Source organism: Coregonus lavaretus (assembly GCF_964263955.1).
Source record: "Coregonus lavaretus genome assembly, chromosome: 17".
Lineage (NCBI taxonomy): Eukaryota > Metazoa > Chordata > Actinopteri > Salmoniformes > Salmonidae > Coregonus > Coregonus lavaretus.
The window spans coordinates 18,933,780-18,955,220 of NC_140004.1; the positions used below are offsets into that span (position 1 = coordinate 18,933,780).

Here is a 21,441-nt window from a genome sequence, read left to right on the forward strand (position 1 = left end):
TCCCCCGATTGCTCAGTTTGGCCAGGTGGCCAGCTCTAGGAAGAGTCTTGGTGGTTCCAAACTTCTTCCATTTAAGAATGATGGAGGCCACTGTGTTCTTGGGGACCTTCAATGCTGCAGAAATGTTTTGGTACCCTTCCCCAGATCTGTGCCTCGACACAATCCTGTCTCGGAGCTCTACGGACAATTCCTTCGACCTCATGGCTTGGTTTTTGCTTTGACATGCACTGTCAACTGTGGGACCCTATATAGACAGGTGTGTGCCTTTCCAAGTCATGTCCAATCAATTGAATTGACCACAGGTTGACTCCAATCAAGTTGTAGAAACATCTCAAGGATGATCAATGGAAACAGGATGCAACTGAGCTCAATTTCGAGTCTCATATCAAAGGGTCTGAATACTTATGTTTTTTATTTTTAATACATTTGCAAAAATGTCTGAACCTGTTTTCGCTTTGTTATAATGGGGTATTGTGTGTAGATTGATGGGGGGATTTTTTATTTATTTAATCCATTTTAGAATAAGGCTGTAACGTAACAAAATGTGTAAAAAGTCAAGGGGTCTGAATAGTTTCTGAATGCACTGTACATACATGCATACATACATACTGTATATACAGGTAACTGCCAAAATAAAGGAAACACCAACCCAAAGTATCTTAATAGGGTGTTGGGCCACCATGAGCTGCCAGAACAGCTTCAATGCGCTTTGGCATAGATTCTATAAGTGTCTTGAACTCTATTGGAGGGTTAAGACACCATTCTTCAATGAGAAATTCCATTATTTGTTTTTTTGTTGTTGGTGGTGAAAAACGCTCTGAGGCGCCGCTCCAATGTTTCCCAGAAGTGTTCATTTGGGTTGAGAGCTGGTGACTGAGACACACACATACATACATACATACATACATACATACATACATACATACATACATACATACATACAAAAAATAAATAAAAGTAAAATACATACATACAGTACAGTCAAAAGTTTGGACACACCTACTCATTCCAGGGTTTTTCTTGATTTTTACTATTTTCTACATTGTAGAATAATAGTGAAGACATCAAAACGATGAAATAACACAAATGGTATCATGTAGTAACCAAAAAAGTGTTAAAAAAATAAAAATATATTTATTCAAAGTAGCCACCCTTTGCCTTGATGACAGCTTTTGGCATTCTATCAACCAGCTTCATGAGGTAGTCACCTGGAATGCATTTCAATTAACAGGTGTGCCTTGTTAAAAGTTAATTTGCAGAATATCTTTCCTTCTTAATGCGTTTGAGCCAATTAGTTGTGTTGTGACAAGGTAGGGGTGGTATACAGAAGATATCCCTATTTGGTAAAAGACCAGGTCCATATTATGGCAAGAACAGCTCAAATAAGCAAAGAGAAACGACAGTCCATCATAACTTTAAGACATGAAGGTCAGTCAATACGGAACATTTCAAGAACTTTTAAAGTTTCTTCAAGTGCTGTCGCAAAAACCATCAAGCGCTATGATGAAACTGGCTCTCATGAGGACCGCCACATTAAAGGAAGACCCAGAGTTACCTCTGCTGCAGAGGATATGTTAATTAGAGGTACCAGCCTCAGAAATTGCAGCCCAAATAAATGCTTCAGAGTTCAAGTAACAGACACATCTCAACATCAACTGTTCAGAGGAGACTGCGTGAATCAGGCCTTCATGGTCGAATTGCTGCAAAGAAACCACTACTAAAGGACACCAATAAGAAGAAGAAGAGACTTGCTTGGGCCAAGAAACAAGACCGGTGGAAATCTGTCCTTTTGTGAGACGCAGAGTAGGTGAATGGATGATCTCCGCATGTGTGGTTCCCACCATGAAGCATGGAGGAGGAGGTGTGATGGTGTGGGGGTGCTTTGCTGGTGACACTGTCAGTGATTTATTTAGAATTCAAGGCACACTTAACCAGCATGGCTACCACTGCATATTGCAGCGATACGCCATCCCATCTGGTTTGCGCTTAGTGGGACTATCATTTGTTTTTCAACAGGACATATTTTTATACATGACTCTAAGCATGATGGGATGTTAATTGCTTTATTAACTCAGGAACCACACCTGTGTGGAAGCACCTGCTTTCAATATACTGTACTTTTTATCCTTCATTTACTCAAGTGTTTCCCTTATTTAGGAAATTACCTGTACATATAATACAATACACATCATATTGTTTCCTAATTGCCTCATTACACACATGTTTTATTGCATAAATAATCAAATGAAACATGGCATTGAAACATGGCATTGTATGGAATCAGGTCAATACATTATTCTCCTTTGATGGAATATACAGACAGCTCAGCTGATATTGTATTGTTTTTTAAGTGTTATAGTGTATTGTGTTAAATTCTTACACTTCTGTGTTTATGCTGTCCCTCCTAGGTCCTCCCTTCCCTCCCCAGGAGGTGCAGGTCCAGTTGGGCCAGAAACCTGGGGTGCTGCAGGTACGATGGAAGCCCCCCCTCCTCACCCCCACTGGAACCTCCAATGGAGCCAGCGTGATTGGCTATGCTGTGTGCACAAAGGGACAAAAGGTGCGTTTGAATGATGTATTATGCAGAACCTCATGTTCAGTGCTGTAAAAGGGAGTGAGTATTGTAACAGCTAACCTTCAGTGCTGTGATTTGTATGTAACACTCTACCGCCATCTGCTGGAGAGTGGTGATGAAACAGTGATGTTCAGTCTATGGTTTCTGCAGGGCTTTTGTAATGCAGTGGTTTACAAACAGATGTTAACCAGGCTCCATTTTGCCTGAAATTCTGAAATAATATATTGTGTTTATTACATAAGATATGTGTATTGAAGAGGTGTGTGTGTGTTGTCCCTGTCCTGTGTGTGTCCAGATAGCGGAGGTGATGTACCCTACGGCAGACTATGTGACAGTGGAGCTGAACAGGATCCAGTGTCTGGAGGCCAGGGAGGTCATTGTCAGGACGTTATCAGCACAAGGAGAGTCTCAGGACTCCCCCGTGGCCACCATACCGCACAATATCCTGGGGCCTCCCCATCACTCACCCCACCACCGCCCCCCTGCACACCCCCATCCTATGCCCCAGCCCCAGCACCATCCGCCACACACACAAACACACCCGCCCTACCCCCAGACCTACCCCCTGTCACACCCCCAACCTCAGGTCCACCCTCGATCCCAGCCCCACACCCTGCCTCATGGTCAGCCTCTGCACCTCCCAGCCCCTCACCCCCAGCCCCAACACCAGCCTTACCCCATGTCTAAGCCCAAACTAGTAAGTGCCAGAGAGTCAGAAACCAAAGAGCATGAGGCAGGCCTGCGGCCTGGCCCGCCCTGGGAACGCTCCCTCTCGCCCCTCCCTCCTCCCATGTGTGGACACAGTCTGGAGCCGCCCCACTTCCAGGGGCGCCGTTCGCCCTCTCCTCAGAGGATCCTGCCCCAGCCTCAGGGAGCCCCTATCCCCAACACCATCGCCAAGGCCATGGCCAGGGAAGCTGCACAGAGAGTGTTCGCTGAGAGTAACCGGGTAAGCAGCCACAGAGCCACTATAAATACAGTATACTTAAGCAATAAGGCCCAAGGGGGTGTGGTATATGGCCAATATACAACGGCTAAGGGCTGTTCTTAGGCACGACGCAACGCGTGGTATATTGGCCATATACCACAAACCCCGAGGTGCCTCATTGCTATTGTAAACTGGTTACCAACGTAATTAGAGCAGTAAAAATACATGTTTTGTCATACCCGTGGTATACGGTCTGAAATACCATGGCTGTCAGCCAATCAGCATTCAGGGTTTGAACCACCCAGTTTATAATTCAGATTGACCTATGGCATGATGATGTACAGCGCAAACAGAGCTTGATTTGTGTGCCAAGTGCCTTCGAAACTCTCAACACCACATGGTACTACTGATTCAACACTATAGAGAACTAATATCACGTATCATTGTGATGCATCTGCAGCAGAGGAGGCTGGTGGGAGGAACTATAGGAGGACAGGCTCATTGTAATGGCTGGAATGGAATAAATGGAACGGAGTCAAACAATTGGTTTCCATATGTTTGATGTGTTTGATACGTTCTATTTATCCCATTCCAGCCATTACAATGAGCCTGTCCTCCTATAGCTCCTCCCACCAGCCTCCTCTGATCTGCAGCTATATGTAAGGTTTTATTGTCGCTGTTTTCCTTTGTCAGATTGAGAAGAGGAACATCTTCAGTGAGCGGAGCGTGAACTCTGATGAGGAGGAGGATGGTTATGACTCTCCCCACACCAGGAGGAGAGGGGCCTCTGTGGACGAGTTCCTCAGAGGCTCTGAACTAGGGAGACATGTACGGGTAATACAAAACAACAACCCTGTCGCATGTTAAATACAGAATAACACACCCACTGGGCACAGACGTCAATTCAACGTGTATTCCACATTGGTTTAACGTAATTTCATTAGAATGATGTGGAAACAACGTTGTGTGCCCAGTGGGCAGTTTGTTTCTGTCCCCATCATCACTCTGGAGACATTCCTCCTGGCAAAAATGCATTCTATTCTATTCTCAGTGTAGAGTTAGAGTGATGTGGACAAAGAAACATTTATAAAGACTTTATACGTTTTTAAACAAGTTGTTACTTTAACCTGTGGCTCCATGTTCCAGCTGGTCGTCCCCCCTATTTCCCAGCACCACTACAGCCACAGTGAAGAGTACCAGACAGAGAGCAGCCGCGGCTCAGACCTGTCTGACATCATGGAGGAGGACGAGGAGGATCTGTATTCTGAGATGCAGCTGGAGGAGGGCCGTCGACGCAGCATCAACTCTCACAACACTCTCAAGGTACAGCACACACACATATACCCCATCTAGTGGTGGTCTGACCCGGGGAGGAGAGGAGGGTACAGAGGGAGGTTGGGGTGAAAGGGAGGGTCATCCCATCTACCGTGGCCCAGACTGCCCTATCTCACTGTCAGGCTCTACATGTACGCCCGCTGTGGCTTTGCCTGCTGAGCGCTCCAGCCTTGTCTAAGCTGAACAGCACACCACATCAGCTTTATCATCCAAGGCTTAACTTACCCATCTGAATGGCTGTAATACACACCCAGCATGTACTGTATGAAGAGAGGTGAACACACTATGTGTTGTCTTACTGATCTTGGTATTGATAGAAACATGGAATGTTGTTTTGTCTCAATATGTATTGCATTTTAATATACAGTTTAAGAATGTCCATATTTTGTAATTATTATTGTTCATGAATACTCTGTTAATACTCTGTGTTGTAACGGAATATGTCAGTGGCCAAACATTTACCTTATAAAATGTACTGTACCATCAGCTAGAAGGGTCATGGTACATCGAATTCATAGGGGAATCTCATTTAAGTGAGTTTAGGCTACTTAAATGGAAGAATTCACTTTTGGTTGTGTTCGTCTCATGTTCTACCTTTTCTGTTAGTTTTTTTTGGTGATGTGTAGATGATGGTTACCTTTGTGGATGTGTGGACCTGTCTCCATTGAGTATGTTGAAGGGACACGTGGATGTGTAGCCAATAGTCATTGTGTAACAAGATCTACTGAGTGACATTATTAGTAGTGAAACAGGCTATTTTTACTGCGTTGATCATAAATACGAAGTAAAGTGTTAAACTGTATTCATTGGGAGTGTCGATGTATGAAAGGCTTCCAAGACGCTTCCAAAGAAACATGTTTGTATTTCAGCTGTGAGTAGACTTTCAGTTGATAAGAGTCAGCCAGATATGATGCCTTACAGTGAATGAATCCAACCCTGTATATTGTACAGTACTCAACAGAACAGTCTTTTTAGGTCTATTATTAATATGCCGATACTGAATCTGCCTATGTTTCATATGACAGTACCTCATCATGTCATCAATCAGTTTATCTCATGTCTGTGCAACAAATGCATGTCCTGTATGTATTCATGTCTTTGTATTATGTTCTTGAAATGGAGTAGAGTGTTCTGTGCAGTAGTGCATGCAATAAGGGTCAAAAAGCAGAAGCAAGCACATTTAGTAGATAGTCATTATTGGAAAATCTAAATCTGTCATAAGAACAGATAATGTCTGAAAATGTAGAACAGACTGAGATACCTTTAAAATTTCTTATTTTGCTTATGCAAGTGCTTTGCTCAGTTTGCTGCCATATTCCTCTTAGTTAGTATATATATTTCTTATTCACAAGCCCAGGCTGTGCTTGGTGCAATATGTTTTAAGGCTTTTTTTAATTAGTTAATTCACTTATATGTTTCGTGAGTTTGTCACCTGTTTCATTTATCTGTGAGGATTTCTCATATGGCAGATTTTTTGAACCCTTTACTAATCTGTCCTGGCTAACGAAATCCTCTCCCAGACCCATCCCCAGTGTGACTCTATCACTCCCTTTGGTTCCTCCCACAGATTCCCGTTCAGAGCATGCCATTTCCCCCAGCTCACGGAATGACACTGCATGCCTTACTGTCTGTCCATTCTGCCACAAATAACTAATTCTGTTCTTATTTTGTCTTTTTTCCCCATTTAATTTTTTATTCACACACTGTGTTGTTTCCTGCCTGTTCTAACACCTTCAAAAACTAAACGAACCTCCTGAAATTTAAACAAAACTCTTAATTCAAATGCCAAACCAAACCAATCAACTCTGCGCTCCGCTCTGTGGCTGGCACGTTCTGGTCGTACAGAAGTATTACAGGCGTCAGGACCTGGGGGAGGAGAGGGACTGCTGGGACCTACAGAGGGAGGTGGTGAGACAGAAGTCCCTACGTCGTAAACGGCTCCACAGCATCCCTGAGGTGGCGGAGGACGAGCCTGACGGAGTGGACGGGATGGGTCATCATCATCAGCGCCTGCGCTTTGAAGACGGAGGCAGGCCTGGTACACCCCGCATGCATCGCAGGGTTCCCCGTATCTACCAGCAGGACCCCCATCAGCACAACCACATCTCACCCAGCAAGAACCACCGCCGCCTGCTGCAGCGTCAGCACTCCTCTCCCCGCTATGGCTACGCTTTCGAGGAGCGCCGCCTGCACCGGCTCACCAAGAGTCCTGACAGTGGCCTGGACTGTGGCAGCGAGGAGGAGGGCTCTTTGGGGTACAGGGGTTACCCCCACGGCAGCCCTATAAGGGGCCATGTCCGCTACATCCACTGTGAGGGGCCGGTAGAACGAAGGGCCCTGGCTGCAGGGAGGAAGAAGCAGCTGACACGGCAGTGCAGCATGGATGAGGACTACTGTGACAGCCCTAAGACAGGCCACCTGTCTGACCTGAGGAACAGGGAGGTACACTACGGGCCAGCCCGGGAGCGGGAGAGGGAGCCAGGGCAAAGCCCCAGACACTACCCCAGGGACGGCGCCCTGAGCGAGGGCTATCACAGGGACCTTAGGGCCAGCTATGTGAACAGGCTCAACAGGGTCTCGGACCAGCCGCTGGTGTGTGTGACTCCGACTCTTATTTGCTGTACATTCCATCAGCAAGCAGTTAAACCATACCTTTTTTATTGGTGTTTTTTCTCTCTATGGGTCTCACACATTTACATTGATTTATTTTTGTTTTGTGCAGTATTCTGGCAAGTTATTAGTATATGTTCATGGTGATTCTTATTTGTAGTTTTTCATGTGTGTAGTTTGTTCGTTCTTAGAACGTCCAGTGAGTTTTTAAGTGAAGCTTTTTTGATTACCTAAAGGCCATTTCAAAACGTTTTTGTGTCTGATGTCTCTGAGGAGAAATATTCATTTAACAACAAAATGGCAGTTCAACCATAATAGTTTGCATGGGGATGCGCTATCCCTATTCTGCTCCGCCCTCCTCTCTCAACCAGCCAATGGGGTTGATATGCAGCTCTGACAGACATCTTGCCCATCCTATCCCACCTCTGACTTTACCCTGATTGCTCCGCCTTCCACAGGGGATCTCTATTCCAGCATGTCCTGGCTCTCATTGCTCGTAAAGGCTGGAGTCCTATGACAGATCAAGCCTTTCCTAGTGGGACTACATCGAGGGTAGTCTCTCATAGCCTTTAGCTGATTTAGCCATCAGTCCATCTGCATCATGTTAGTGCTTGGCAGACAATGAACTCTCCCCTCTTCATGTTTTCCCCTACATTTTTTAGCAGAATGTCCTCTCCTACTCCCATACTACACACAGCAGTGGTCAGCTTGTTGCTCGATCCCCCTCCCCCCATCTCTGTCCCATATATCCTGTATGACTAACTGGATGAGAAGCCTTTGGGCTTCAGTCTCTCTCTCTCTCTCTGGTTTGGGCCCCAAGCTGAAGCCATTCTGGTTGTGCTCAGCTAACCATGCCTTTCTCCATTCTATTCTCTTTCCTGTACTCGCTCACTCCCTCTTCTCATCAAGGAGCTGACATGTGCAGAACAAAAAAAACAAATGGTCTTTAGCTAAACATCTGATCCTGTTGTGGTGTCTGGGGTTGATTTACTTTGGTTTTGTTGATGGTTTATTGATTTGTTTGTTCTCTTTATTTTATGGGTTTATTTATTACTCTTATTTTGCCTCCTTAAGGACAAATGGAAGTTACATCATTTGCACTTATGGTTTTGCAATCCTTTTGAATGGCTGATTTGTTCTGTGAGGGAGGCAGTGTAAAAAGGCAGTTTATTTTAACCTAGGCTGTATTTTCTCTCCCTTTAAAGATTATAGGGGATTCCCCCTCCCATGGATGCTCCCATGGCGACCGGCTGGACCATTCAGGGAGGAGGCCGGTCCACGGTGGCAACCCCCCACAGCGACGGCCCATGATGGTTCCTTCTATTGGTTAGTGCGGTCACCACATGACGAGATGCCCCGTCATCCTCTGCAGGGACTGGTGTTGTGTATTTATTTATCCCATGTGTTGCCTTACCCATGTGAGCTGAGCTGAACATCTCTCTCATAGACACATGACCTTAAACAACCATGTAGTTCTCTGTAGTGGTGTGCCCCTACACCTGTACTGTAGTTCTGACCATCTTCATACCTCTTTATGGTGTTTTTGACTTGGCATAAGCAGTTAGGGTGGAGGGGCTTCTACTGTGTACTTGGGGCTTCTAACAGAAAAAGTGAAGAGATGTGTGGTTGTAGGTCTATAGACTTCATATGCTGTGAGACTAGAGGGCTCACCCACTTTAACCCTTCCCTATGTCTCACACAGTGCAAAGCATTGCTGTTTTACATTGAAGAACTCCAGAGTACAACCTGTTTCCTTATCCCACCACCTGATCCCCATGACCCCTGACCCCCCCCCCACCCCCCCCCCCCAGCAGCATGTCCAGCCAGTTCCGTGGGCCAGAGCAGTGTGTGTGTGTATGTGTGGGGGGGGGGGGGGTCCCTGACAGTAACACTGTGATCTGATTGGTGTCTTCTGTAGAGATCACCATGATGGAGAGTAACAGTGAGGGGAACCTCTCACCTGGCAAGGAGGATGTTTACTATCATGGCAGTGTAGCTCGGCACAAGATAAGGCATCATAATGGTATGTGGCCCAGCTTCTCTCTAGAACAACATAAATAAACCTTGCAAATGACAGAAAAGACAGTGTTAAGAACCCTAATTGATATTAGAGGTAAATGGTAGTCTAAAGCTTGTGTGTGAATTTTACACTGGACTGACAGGCAGCCTCAATTCCAGGCCTCCCTTTGAGACTCCTTCCTTCCTTCCTTCCTTCCTTCCTTCCTTCCTTCCTTCCTTCCTTCCTTCCTTCCTTCCTTCCTTCCTTCCTTCCTTCCTTCCTTCCTTCCTTCCTTCCTTCCTTCCTTCCTTCCTTCTTTTCACCCTTCCTCTGCTCCTCCCTGGCCCTCCTCCCAGGGTGTATAGCCTCCCCCTGTTCACTCTGTTGATTTTGCATGACTGATTGTTTACAGTACAGTAAGAAGGAAAACCATTGGATGTGTAAGTGGACTGGTGTCTTGTTGGTATCACTCCATTGCACAGTGATGAAACTGCTGTCATCTAAACCAAACATTAGTATTGTATCATTAAAACATCATTTAACAGAAATGTTCACTGAATTGTTCTATTAAAATATTTGGTTTGTTTGCTCCAGGAAATCCATGAGTGAATGAATATCACAGTGATTCCTTTCCTTTCCCCTCACTGTCCCTGATATGGTCCTGATGAGTCAGGTTTCTGCTATGACATTTGATGTTCTAATTTCTTTTAGGAATGTTCATTTGCCCTTTACCTTAATACTGTATTTCTAATGTGAGCATGGTTTTACCTCTCTTGTATTGATAATGAAGCATACTTCCTCATTTTGAAGAGTGCAACGCATGCATGCCTGTTGAGCTCTGTGAGAGGGTGAAGTAAAACAGCAATGAACAGTCAGTCTGTTTCCCTCCATTCTTTTCATGTGCATGATCATTTAGTTCCCTCTTCATCCCATTGCTTGGCTTGACATGTGCTGGTGTCTCTCCTACTTTACCTCTGTCTAACTGTATCTGTAAGTGTTATACTCTGTTTGTCGTTTTGGTGTCTGTCATACCAGCAAAGGATGTGTGAATAAACTGCCAATCTGTGCTATCTGTCATTTATAGATAGCATAGACTTTGTACAAAGAAAAGTATCCTGCGAACATTCTCTCATAAATTCAAATTTGTAGATTTTGTAATTAAGGTCTTATAAAAAAAAAAAATATTTGAGCCATGTGCTCTTTGAGAGGATAATAAACTTCGCAATGGACAAAATAGTGCAGAATGACCGTTCTTCAAACCCCTTTAAATCTTGGGGTCTTTTTTACACACATACATTTCATGGCCCTCTCCCCTGTCTATCAGCTCTGACAAAGTGACATCTTCTCATCCCCCTACCCTCCACTCCGCTCTACTCCCCAGCCTGTCCTGGGCTGGCAGTAGCAGGGCTGGCAGTAGCAGCAGTGCCCTCTCCTATGTTTCAGATGGGTACGGCGGGCATGGCTGCGGGCAGGGCCGAGGGCGCCGGTCGCCAGAGTACTACGAGGAGTCGGAGCCAGAGGACCTGGCGCGTATATTTGTGGCCCTGTTTGACTACGACCCTCTGTCCATGTCCCCCAACCCTGATGCTGCTGACGAGGAGCTGCCCTTCAAAGAGGGCCAGATCATCAAGGTGTTTGCCTGAGCCACACAGTGCTGTAGTCCAATCTGCTTCACTCAGACTAACAACAGTAGGGCCTAGTGATGACTTACAGCAGGGTTCACCAACTGGCGGCCCACGGGCCAAATTCGGGTGGTTTCATTTGGCCCCCAAACATACTTTTTTGTTTTTAGTTTTTTACATAAAAGACTGTAAATACATCAGGAAATCAGCTCCAAGTGATTTAATTTAGGAAATCTGTTCCCACATATTCCCATGCATAATAGAGAGACGTGATCGTATACAAATGCAAGCAATGTTTGAAATGATTATGTTTTAGTCAAATATATCTGTTTGGGTTAATTTGCAGTCTACAAATTATTATGTTCCAGCCCCCCGACCATCTGCTGAAGAAAATAATCATCCCGCGGCTGAATCTAGTTGATGATCCCTGACTTATCGCATTATGGTCATCAAATTTCACTAAAATGGACAGGCCCAGAATTTGATATAGTTCTGCATCTACTCTCTGAATTTGTTATTAAAACAGTCATGCTGGTGGCAGTCTCTTTCTCTCCCCCCTGCTAACATTGTTCTCTGTGCTGGTCAGGTGTTTGGGGATAAGGACACGGATGGTTTCTACAGGGCAGAGATCCGTGACCGTCCAGGTCTGATCCCCTGTAACATGGTGTCAGAGATCCAGACTGAGGATGATGAGATGATGGACCAGCTACTCAAACAGGGCTTCCTCCCACTCAACACTCCTGTAGAGAAATTAGGTAGTGCAGCACCTGGACTCCCAGTTTTTTTCTCTGCTACTTTTTCTCTCTCTGCTTTGCAGTTGATTTTGTCTTCCCTTCCTCTTCTCTTCTTTCTCTAACTTTATTTTTCTACACTGATGTCTATTGCTGATGGTACTCTCATTTCTCTGTCTCTACAATCGTTTCCCTCCTTCTTTTTCTTTTCTCTGCTTTCCTGTGAAGTGAACTGCGACCGCTTCAAAGATGGCCGCTCAATAAACCGCAGGTCTCGAAAATCCAAGCGAGGTCTGTGTTCTCTTTAGATGCACTCTTCCTTCATCTTCACGCTTTGCTTCCTCCACCCTTTCTTCACTTTTCTTCTATGAGTGTTTGAGTAGGGAATTCTGGGTATTTTCTGTCCGTCTCCAACATGCTCGTCTCCAGTAAAGTAGTGGGGGTGTTCGTTACGGCATTCACCTTCATGTGCCATGTATCATTGAAACTGAATCATTCATTCAGCCTTTGCCATGGTAATAGACGGTCATTCATGCCAAATCATAAGGCATTACATACTGTCATTTTAGTGTGGGAATTTACAACTGAGAGTAGTAAGGTGAGTATCTCTAGTTGAGTGTGTTGCTTATCATTCTTATTGATTGAAGACTGTCTGTGTTTCTCTGCCCAGAGAGGAACAGGCGGAGTGGGCGTCAGCACCCCTCGTCCACACGTAGAATGGTGGCCCTGTATGACTACGACCCCAGGGAGAGCTCCCCCAACGTGGATGTGGAGGTACTGCTAGACCTCTAACTTTATATCCTCTTCTCCCATGCTTCACCCCCATTTACAGACCAGATACCATCAGGATGCATGTGACTCAATACCTCTGTCCCTACCCTTGATTGTATAACATGATATAAACAGAAATATACAGTAAATTCTTTATAAACTGAGAAAAAGGATATGACCAGGAGTACATTTTGTCCAGGTCACACAGTGTTTCCTGTATGTACAGCTCAGTTTTTCCTATAGGAGATGTCTTACAGCTCATGAGAGAATAATTCAACTGTATGCTACATGCTGTTTGTAGAGTATTACTGCTATTATGGAGTCAGGTGTAGAACTAGTTCTACCCTGTTACTAATGACTTACCTGCTTGCCTTGCCAACATTGCACCAATACACCAGCCATACTTACTCCCTAGATTTACTCCCAGTCTGTACCATTATTTAGTCCCCATTATTAGTAGCTTAACCTTTTCCTGTTGTACTTATGGCCCTTCCCCCTGGTTTCACTCACTCTCACCTTTCTATTGGCACGGCCACACAGTATGGGAGAGACAGGCTGAATGAGCAGGTGAGTGAGAGGAGCGTCCACTCTCTGTTTTCTCCGTAACTGTTGTTGGACTGTTCAGAGGAGGTGGGCTTCACATGGTGGATGAGGCTACAGTATACACCTCTCATGAATACAGCCCCTCACTCACTGTCTGCGCTGGCATCCTTCCTTGGGTTGGTTTGTGTGTTGAGCAGTCTCCTACGTTTGGTTTGTGTGTTTTGGAGAGGCCTGTAGGAGTGGATAGTAGATAGTAGTATGGTATCCCTATTGTCTGTGTTGCAATCCTGTTTTCAAACATCCAACACTTGATGCATTTGATAGTTTCAACAGTCTGCCAAGACTGCATTGACACTTCTAGATTTACAATGCATCTCTGTGATTCGAATAGGAAGTACAGCATTTCACACAAATTAAACCCTAACAGTATCCCATGTGGTTGGGTTATAGAGAACTTCAACAGATTCAAGCTGCTTTGATGTAGAGAAAGCAGGTCAAACTTAACTCACACATCTCACTGTTTTGACAGGCTGAACTGACATTCTGCGCTGGTGACGTCATAACAGTTTTTGGTGAAATTGATGAAGATGGGTTTCATTATGTAAGTATGTGAGATGTGACTTACACTTAATGAAATTAAGTAGCACATTTGTCTTCAACCAGCTTTGTGCAAATAAACACCAGTGAAAATGACAGTGACAGTAATAGTAGACAGTGACATAATTTTGTATCCCTTTTGTCTAGTCATCTATATTGTGGAATCCGATGTACATTCTATGCGAGTCACCCTGTTTGTGATCCCTCAGGGCGAGCTCAATGGACACAAAGGTCTTGTTCCCTCCAACTTTCTAGAAGAAGTGCCTGATGATGTTGAGGTTTTTCTCACTGACACTCCATCTCGAGAATCTCGATACCCCCAGGACGCTGCAGCGCGGATAAAGACCAAAAGGGTACATGCTCTTTCGCAGTACTAGCCCTCTGTCATCCATTTACTATGTTCCATTCCCTTTATCTCCTTACTCCTTTAGTTTTCTGTCTGTGCTTGTGAATGTTTCATTCCTGAACGTATGATGGGAATTCAGACTTTGGAGACATTATGCTGTAAACGTTGTTGATGTCTCAGAAATATAACGAAAACTATTAATACTTGACAGAGGTACTTTTATTTTTAATGTTGACTGCTGTGAAGGGGGAAGCATATGCATTTTAAAATGTGGACATATTCATAAAGCATTCTCAAAGAGAATAAACAGAAACAATAAAAGAAAAGCAGAATTTTAACTTTAACTGTTTTTTTGCACATGCACATTTAGCATTGCAATGAATGCTTTGTGAATATAACCTGTGTTTAATCTAAAATAGTTTCTAATAGAGGAAATAGTTTTGATGTACTGGAGGATGAAATATGTAGACTGTAGCACCGCATGTTTTCTCTTTAAGATGCATGAATTCCCCTTGAACCTTTTTATAGTGAAAAATAAGTCTAGTACAGTATAACTTTTGTATTTGCTTCCGAAAGCCTTGTTTTTGTATATTGCTTACTTGTAAAATAGCACGCAAGACATCAAGAAGATTATGTTGCTCTTTGAGAGTATAATTTCAAAAGTAATCATAATACTAGCAGGAAAATAATGTGACAATAATTCTTTGTTTAACAAATAATTGCAAGTTAATGTTTGAATATCAACAGGTTTCATCTGAAGTTTCTTGGTTGGTTTTATAATTTGTCATTCTCATAGTGCAGACTATTGAAATGCCATCACTGCATTTTTTTTTCCTCACCCGCTTGGCAAAACAGAAGAAGAGTGTTCATTTCACACCTTAAAGGCTCTGTTTCCGTCACGTAAGTGAGCAACTGAGGATACCAAGGTTACGCTCCCCTCGTCTAATGCAGATGACATGGGTTCCCTTAGTTTCCGCTATGCAACACACAAACACCTTTTATGACCTTTATTTTGCCAGTTTATATTTCAGTTCATTCATTTTGAATGGATGTAAATCGTTTTTTTATTAACCTCAAAACATTACTGATAGAATACTGTGGAACACACCAGGATGACACACTTGACCCCAGTTTACTTGCTTGACAGTTTTTATTTACATTTTAGTCATTTAGTAGAGGCTCTTATCCAGAGCAACTTACAATTAGTGCATTCATTTAAGATAGCTAGCTGAGACAACCACATATAACAGTCGTAGTAAGTACATTTTCCCTCAATAAAGTAGTTATCAGCAAAGTCAGTGCTAGTATTTGACATGAGTTTATTGTAAAAGCATTCAGGTTGTTGTGTTGACTTATAAATAATATATGCCATTTAGCAGACACTTTTATCCAAAGTGACTTACAGTCACGCGTGCATACGTTTTACGTACGTGTGGTCCCGGGAATCAAACCCACTATCCTGGCGTTGCAATGCCATGCTCTACCAACTGAGCAACTTAAGGACGACCACCCATCCAATGCATTAGACAAGAAGCATGGTATCTTCAGTTGTTTCTCTGGGTGTTGTATATTACAATGTCCGTCTCTCAAGATAAGTCTCCTGCTGTAAATCATGGTAAGCTAAAAGGCCATTGTTGCACGTCTAGGTTGCCTCCCTGTAGTACTAGTAGTAACATTCAGTCAGACTATATAGCTAACATTCTAATAGAACCTCCTCTCTCCTTGAAGTAGTGCACCCTGCCACACTTAATCTAATCAAACTCTGCTAGAAACAAGTCAATGGTAATTAGATGTCTGCCAGACAGGCAATCCAATCAATCAGATAAAAATGTAATTGGCATTTCTTTACCCATAGATGCCCAAGATAGTGGTCTGCTCCACAATGCCCTTGTTAAGTTGTTAGTGGGGTGCACTTTTTCTTTCATATAAGGAATGATGCGAAATGGCAAAAATAGCTATTAACATGGTTTTCTCATAGAAAGTGGTATCAATTAGATTTTCTAACCATATTTTAATTAACATGAGAAATGGAGAATCAAATTTATTATTGAGTTTGTTTAAATATCTAAGTTGCTTGCGATCAGATTTGTAAATACTACTTTTTTAAAGCAGGTTGAATTGGTTCCAACAACCTTGATGAAGTTACCTTGATGAAGTGATTAATTGCTTCAAAAACTGGTAAATCTAAACACTTATCTCCCCTCTACATTTGATGAACTATGAACAGTCAATGCGCAGAATCTTATGAACCTCTTCTTGATCTGGACGTGTGTCTATATGTAGTTATGTACTACAGCCATATACTACTGTGATAGAGACTACAGTCTCATGTTAATGGTATCTTAAGGATCCATCTTTCCTAAGTGCAATTGAAAAGAAGCCTTTTAGCTCATGATTACAATTAAGGAATATTTAGATATTAGATGTTTACTGTAACCTAGTTGTATATGAATGCCCTTTATATTTGAAAAGAAAATCTGCTGTCATATGTTGTCCCATAATGTTAATACAATATTGTATCTCTTGTTTTTGTGTGAAAGGCATGGCCTTTGCCATTGATAGCCATTCTGGAGAATCTCAGCATAAAATGTGCTTTTGGTAAAGAGAGCAGTAGTATGCGGACATATTATTTGGCATTGAAGTCTTTATCTTTTAAACCAGCTTGATGACAGACTGTGTCTACATGGCAGTGGGGAGGGGGGTATACAGCACCTCAGTACACTAAAGAGACGACATCTGAGCATTGACAAGTTGAACTGGGCTGCACTATAAGGGAGATAGACTGATGAAGCCAAAGGTATGGTGGTCCTACTGAGACAGAATGGACTGAGTGGAAGGGAGTAGTGACTGGGGTGCAAGAGGGCTGGCTTTTTAACCCCCCTGAACTGTCCCTTACGGGTCTCCCATTAGGTTCCATTGGAAAAATCGAGTCCGCCCAGAAGAGCCGCCTACCCCACAGTGCGCCAACACATCCCCGGCTCTGGCCCTGCTACCGTGGGGCCTGGCAGTCCCATCAGGAGTCCCCGCGACTTGTCCTCCAAAAAGAAAAAGGGACTGCTCTCCAAAGGGAAGAAACTATTGAAAAGACTTGGCACTGTAAAATAACCCCTTCATATACTTGAAGTATATTACCAACCACATCATAGAGGGCTCTATTCAGTCTGTAATGCTGAAGCGGTACAGATTCCGCGATATAAATGTAAAGGTAATTTCCGATTGAGCCGACATAAACAACGTTTACCGTGAATGCAGTCTCCGCTAAAGCGGGAACATTGCCTTTAAATTTAAATCAGGCAGTAAAGCTGAATTTCCTCGATGCAGATTGAATAGAGCCCTAAATCTCAAACACTTCCATTCCTGTATGTTCAGCCCTGTGAGAAGAAAAAATACAGTGGTCAAGGATTTTGATGGCATTTGACAACTAGTCAAATGCTGTGCTCTTACACATCTGTTGTTGTATACTAGAAACCATTTATTTTTTAATTGCAGTACGTATTTCGAATACAGTCCAGGGACCTCATAGTTTGACATTTAATGTCATAAGCCAACCTCTCTGGTCATGTATATTTTGCTATCTGAAGCACAGGACTGCAACACGATGTGATAAGATATTCTCCATTTTGAATAGGCCAATAGGTACATAGGTGTGTGTTTGACTGTAGACTACAATGTCCCCCAGAATTAGGTGTTTAAACCAGTCTCTTTAGGGCTGAGATCAAACGATAGACCTCAGAATGGCCAGTCAACATCATACTTGATGAGACTACTACTGGTGGCCCACCCTAACCATACACTTCATATTGTAGTACTCATAATGAGGCAAGGAAAATAGCAGTTTTATGGCCAGGCAGCTGAGGTCATTGTATGGGAACTGTATGGGAGGTTTGCATGTTTTACCGAAAGCACATCCAGAATGATCATTCCCACTCAACGTTTGAAAGCACATGCTAACTGATGGCCTTTTCTATCAGAACATGTTAGCAAGGCACATGTGCATGCTTTGTCGGTGCATTTGATGACAGAATCTACATTGTTTGAGCAAAATGTACTAAATTAATTGCAGTAGTAAAAAGCATGCAATCGTTTTCTTTACCTCCATACAGAATATTCCATACAAATCTAATTGTCAGATTGGTTCTCAGTTCAACTCGAGCCAAGGTACAGTGCCTTGCAAAAGTATTCATCCCCCTTGGCGTTTTTCCTATTTTGTTGCATTACAACCTGTAATTTAAATTGATTTTTATTTTTTTATTTCATGTAATGGACATACACAAAATAGTCCAAATTGGTGAAGTGAAATGAAAAAAAATTACTTGTTTCAAAGAATTCTAAAAAATAAATAACGGAAAAGTGGTGCGTGCATATGTATTCACCCCCTTTGCTATGAAGCCCCTAAATAAGATCTGGTGCAACCAATTACCTTCAGAAGTCACATAATTAGTTAAATAAAGTCCACCTGTGTGCAATCTAAGTGTCACATGATCTGTCACATGATCTCAGTATTTATACACCTGTTCTGAAAGGCCCCAGAGTCTGCAACACCACTAAGCAAGGGGCACCACCAAGCAAGCGGCACCATGAAGACCAAGGAGCTCTCCAAACAGGTCAGGGACAAAGTTGTGGAGAAGTACAGATCAGGGTTGGGTTATAAAAGAATATCCGAAACTTTGAACATCCCACGGAGCACCATTAAATCCATTATTAAAAAATGGAAAGAATATGGCACCACAACAAACCTGCCAAGATAGGGCCACCCACCAAAACTCACGGACCAGGCAAGGAGGGCATTAATCAGAGCGGCAACAAAGAAACCAAAGATAACCCTGAAGTAGCTGCAAAGCTCCACAGCGGAGATTGGAGTATCTGTCCATAGGACCACTTTAAGCTGTACACTCCACAGAGCTGGGCTTTACGTAAGAGTGGCCAGAAAAAAGCCATTGCTTAAAGAAAAAAAATAAGCAAACACATTTGGTGTTCGCCAAAAGGCATGTGGGAGAATCCCCAAACATATGTAAGAAGGTACTCTGGTCAGATGAGACTAAAATTGAGCTTTTTGGCCATCAAGGAAAACGCTATGTCTGGCGCAAACCCAACACCTCTCATCACCCTGAGAACACCATCCCCACAGTGAAGCATGGTGGTGGCAGCATCATGCTGTGGGGATGTTTTTCATCGGCAGGGACTGGGAAACTGGTCAGAATTGAAGGAATGATGGATGGCGCTAAATACAGGGAAATGTTTCAGTCTTCCAGAGATTTGAGACTGGGACGGAGGTTCACCTTCCAGCAGGACAATGACCCTAAGCATACTGCTAAAGCAACACTCGAGTGGTTTAAGTGGAAACATTTAAATGTCTTGGAATGGCCTAGTCAAAGCCCAGACCTCAATCCAATTGATAATCTGTGGTATGACTTAAAGATTGCTGTACACCAGCGGAACCCATCCAACTTGACGGAGATGGAGCAGTTTTGCCTTGAAGAATGGGCAAAAATCCCAGTGGCTAGATGTGCCAAGCTTATAGAGACATACCCCAAGAGACTTGCAGCTGTAATTGCTGCAAAAGGTGGCTCTACAAAGTATTGACTTTGGGGGAGTGAATAGTTATGCACGCTCAAGTTTTCTTTTTTTTGTCTTTTTTTTCTTGTTTGTTTCACAATAAAACATATTTTGTATCTTCAAAGTGGTAGGCATGTTGTGTAAATCAAATGATACAACCCCCCCCCCCCCCAAAAAAAAATCCATTTTAATTCCAGGTTCTAATGCAACAAAATAGGAAAAATTCCAAGGGGGGTGAATACTTTCGCAAGCCACTGTACACATTTGACAAGTCACCACCTAGCACCTGAAGTCAGGATCTGTGTAGTGGTAAAATATGCTAAATCTCCAGAAAGACCGAAGTCAGATAAGCAAGTATCAATTCCTAACAGCAAGTATTATTTCTTCAGACACACCAAAAGACCTCTGGACAAGCACATTAGATAGGAAAGGGTTTCAAGATTCAGTTTCTTGATTTATTTTTTAATTAGTTGAATGGTCATGAAATGCCTAGTTGAAACCAACCTCCATGTATTTGCCTTATAAATGCACAATTGTTTGTATTTTTTCCAGTCAGTGGAGAGTTGTTATGTCCTGTATGCATTCATGTCATTGCATTACTTTTGAAAATGAAATATTTTTGCAAAAGATGTTTATCAAGGCTAGTGATGTACCATTTTATTACTTGTAAGAGTGTCATGTTTTCTGGAGGACTTGAGTATTATTAGCTTGTTTGAAACTTCAAAAAGGCCCAACTTTACACTCTTCATGTTCTGTCCACATTAAAATGACAAAAAAGTATAATAATTAGAAAGAAGTGTGGGAAAAAATGTAAAGGTGTATTTAATATGTTTTTTTTGTCAGTACATTGTCACTATTTTGGCACAAAAAATTCAAGGCACTTTATTTAGTTTTTCATGTTATATGCGTGCAATGTGTTCACTCTGCATTCACAATCCCATTTTGACACAGGTTTGTATACAAGACAATGGAAAATAAGGAAATGCAATTGAAGGCTGGTTCAATCAAAACTGTTTACAGGATAAGTTTAAATCAGCATTCTTCCTGTGCAATAACAAAGCATGGTGTGAATTAATGTGCAGTTGGTTTTCTTTTTGTTTCAAACAAAACATTTTGTAGAGTACACTCCAAACTTGCATTTTTGCAGCAGGAGAATGTTGTTTTTGACTTATCCCGGACACAGGTTTGATAGAATAACCTTTGGTTGGATGTAAGTCATATTAAGTTATTTTTGTTACATAGAAATTGTGATTTCAACAAGACAAGTCTACCTCCATAATGACCCCTAGAATTCCAACTAATTTGTCTACATGTTCACAGAAGCCAACTCTCCATTTCATTTATGAAACTGAGCTCTTTCTGTTTGCCCAGAAGTACTGTATTTGTGTCATCACCCAACTAGCACATAGAGTAGTGAATGTATGATTAATTGAAAGCCAATGTATTTTATTTATCAAAACTATCCATGATGAGTATGCAGATGTCTGGCGTTTTCTGGTCCAGTTCGTATGTGAAATGAAACCTTTTAACATCTGTTAATAACTACTTACACTATTTTGTTAATCATTTCATCCTTCCATTCAATTTACATCACTGCTTTTTTTTTTTAACTACTACTTACATGAGATTTGAACTGAGACTGCCAAAAAAGAATGTATGAAAAGCATTCTGTATAACGTTCTGTACAATTCTCAGCCAAATAGGCATTTCAATCTACAGTTAATAGATGTACATTTTTTCCATAATAAGTTGTCCGTCATTGCTTCAATACATATTGTTTGAGTGACTTGCTCTTTTTGTACTTTGTCCATTTGTAAATTGTTTTTAA

General features: G+C 42.6%; 1 protein-coding gene across 1 annotated transcript in view; it reads left to right on the forward strand.

Moving 5' to 3' along the window:
* The window catches only part of rimbp2b (RIMS binding protein 2b), a gene marked incomplete at its 3' end in the record, with an annotated part of 123,389 nt that extends 106,227 nt beyond the window's left edge, over positions 1-17,162 (forward strand). The window contains exons 14-27 of the mRNA XM_084180820.1: positions 2,409-2,560; positions 2,871-3,524; positions 4,197-4,331; positions 4,674-4,826; positions 6,684-7,430; positions 8,654-8,774; positions 9,367-9,475; positions 10,868-11,078; positions 11,656-11,824; positions 12,029-12,091; positions 12,471-12,574; positions 13,644-13,715; positions 13,921-14,064; positions 16,968-17,162. Of these exons, the coding sequence (XP_084036946.1) occupies positions 2,409-2,560; positions 2,871-3,524; positions 4,197-4,331; positions 4,674-4,826; positions 6,684-7,430; positions 8,654-8,774; positions 9,367-9,475; positions 10,868-11,078; positions 11,656-11,824; positions 12,029-12,091; positions 12,471-12,574; positions 13,644-13,715; positions 13,921-14,064; positions 16,968-17,162 (3,029 nt within the window). The remainder of the gene's footprint in view (positions 1-2,408; positions 2,561-2,870; positions 3,525-4,196; positions 4,332-4,673; positions 4,827-6,683; positions 7,431-8,653; positions 8,775-9,366; positions 9,476-10,867; positions 11,079-11,655; positions 11,825-12,028; positions 12,092-12,470; positions 12,575-13,643; positions 13,716-13,920; positions 14,065-16,967) is intronic.
* Positions 17,163-21,441: the final 4,279 nt, after the last annotated feature.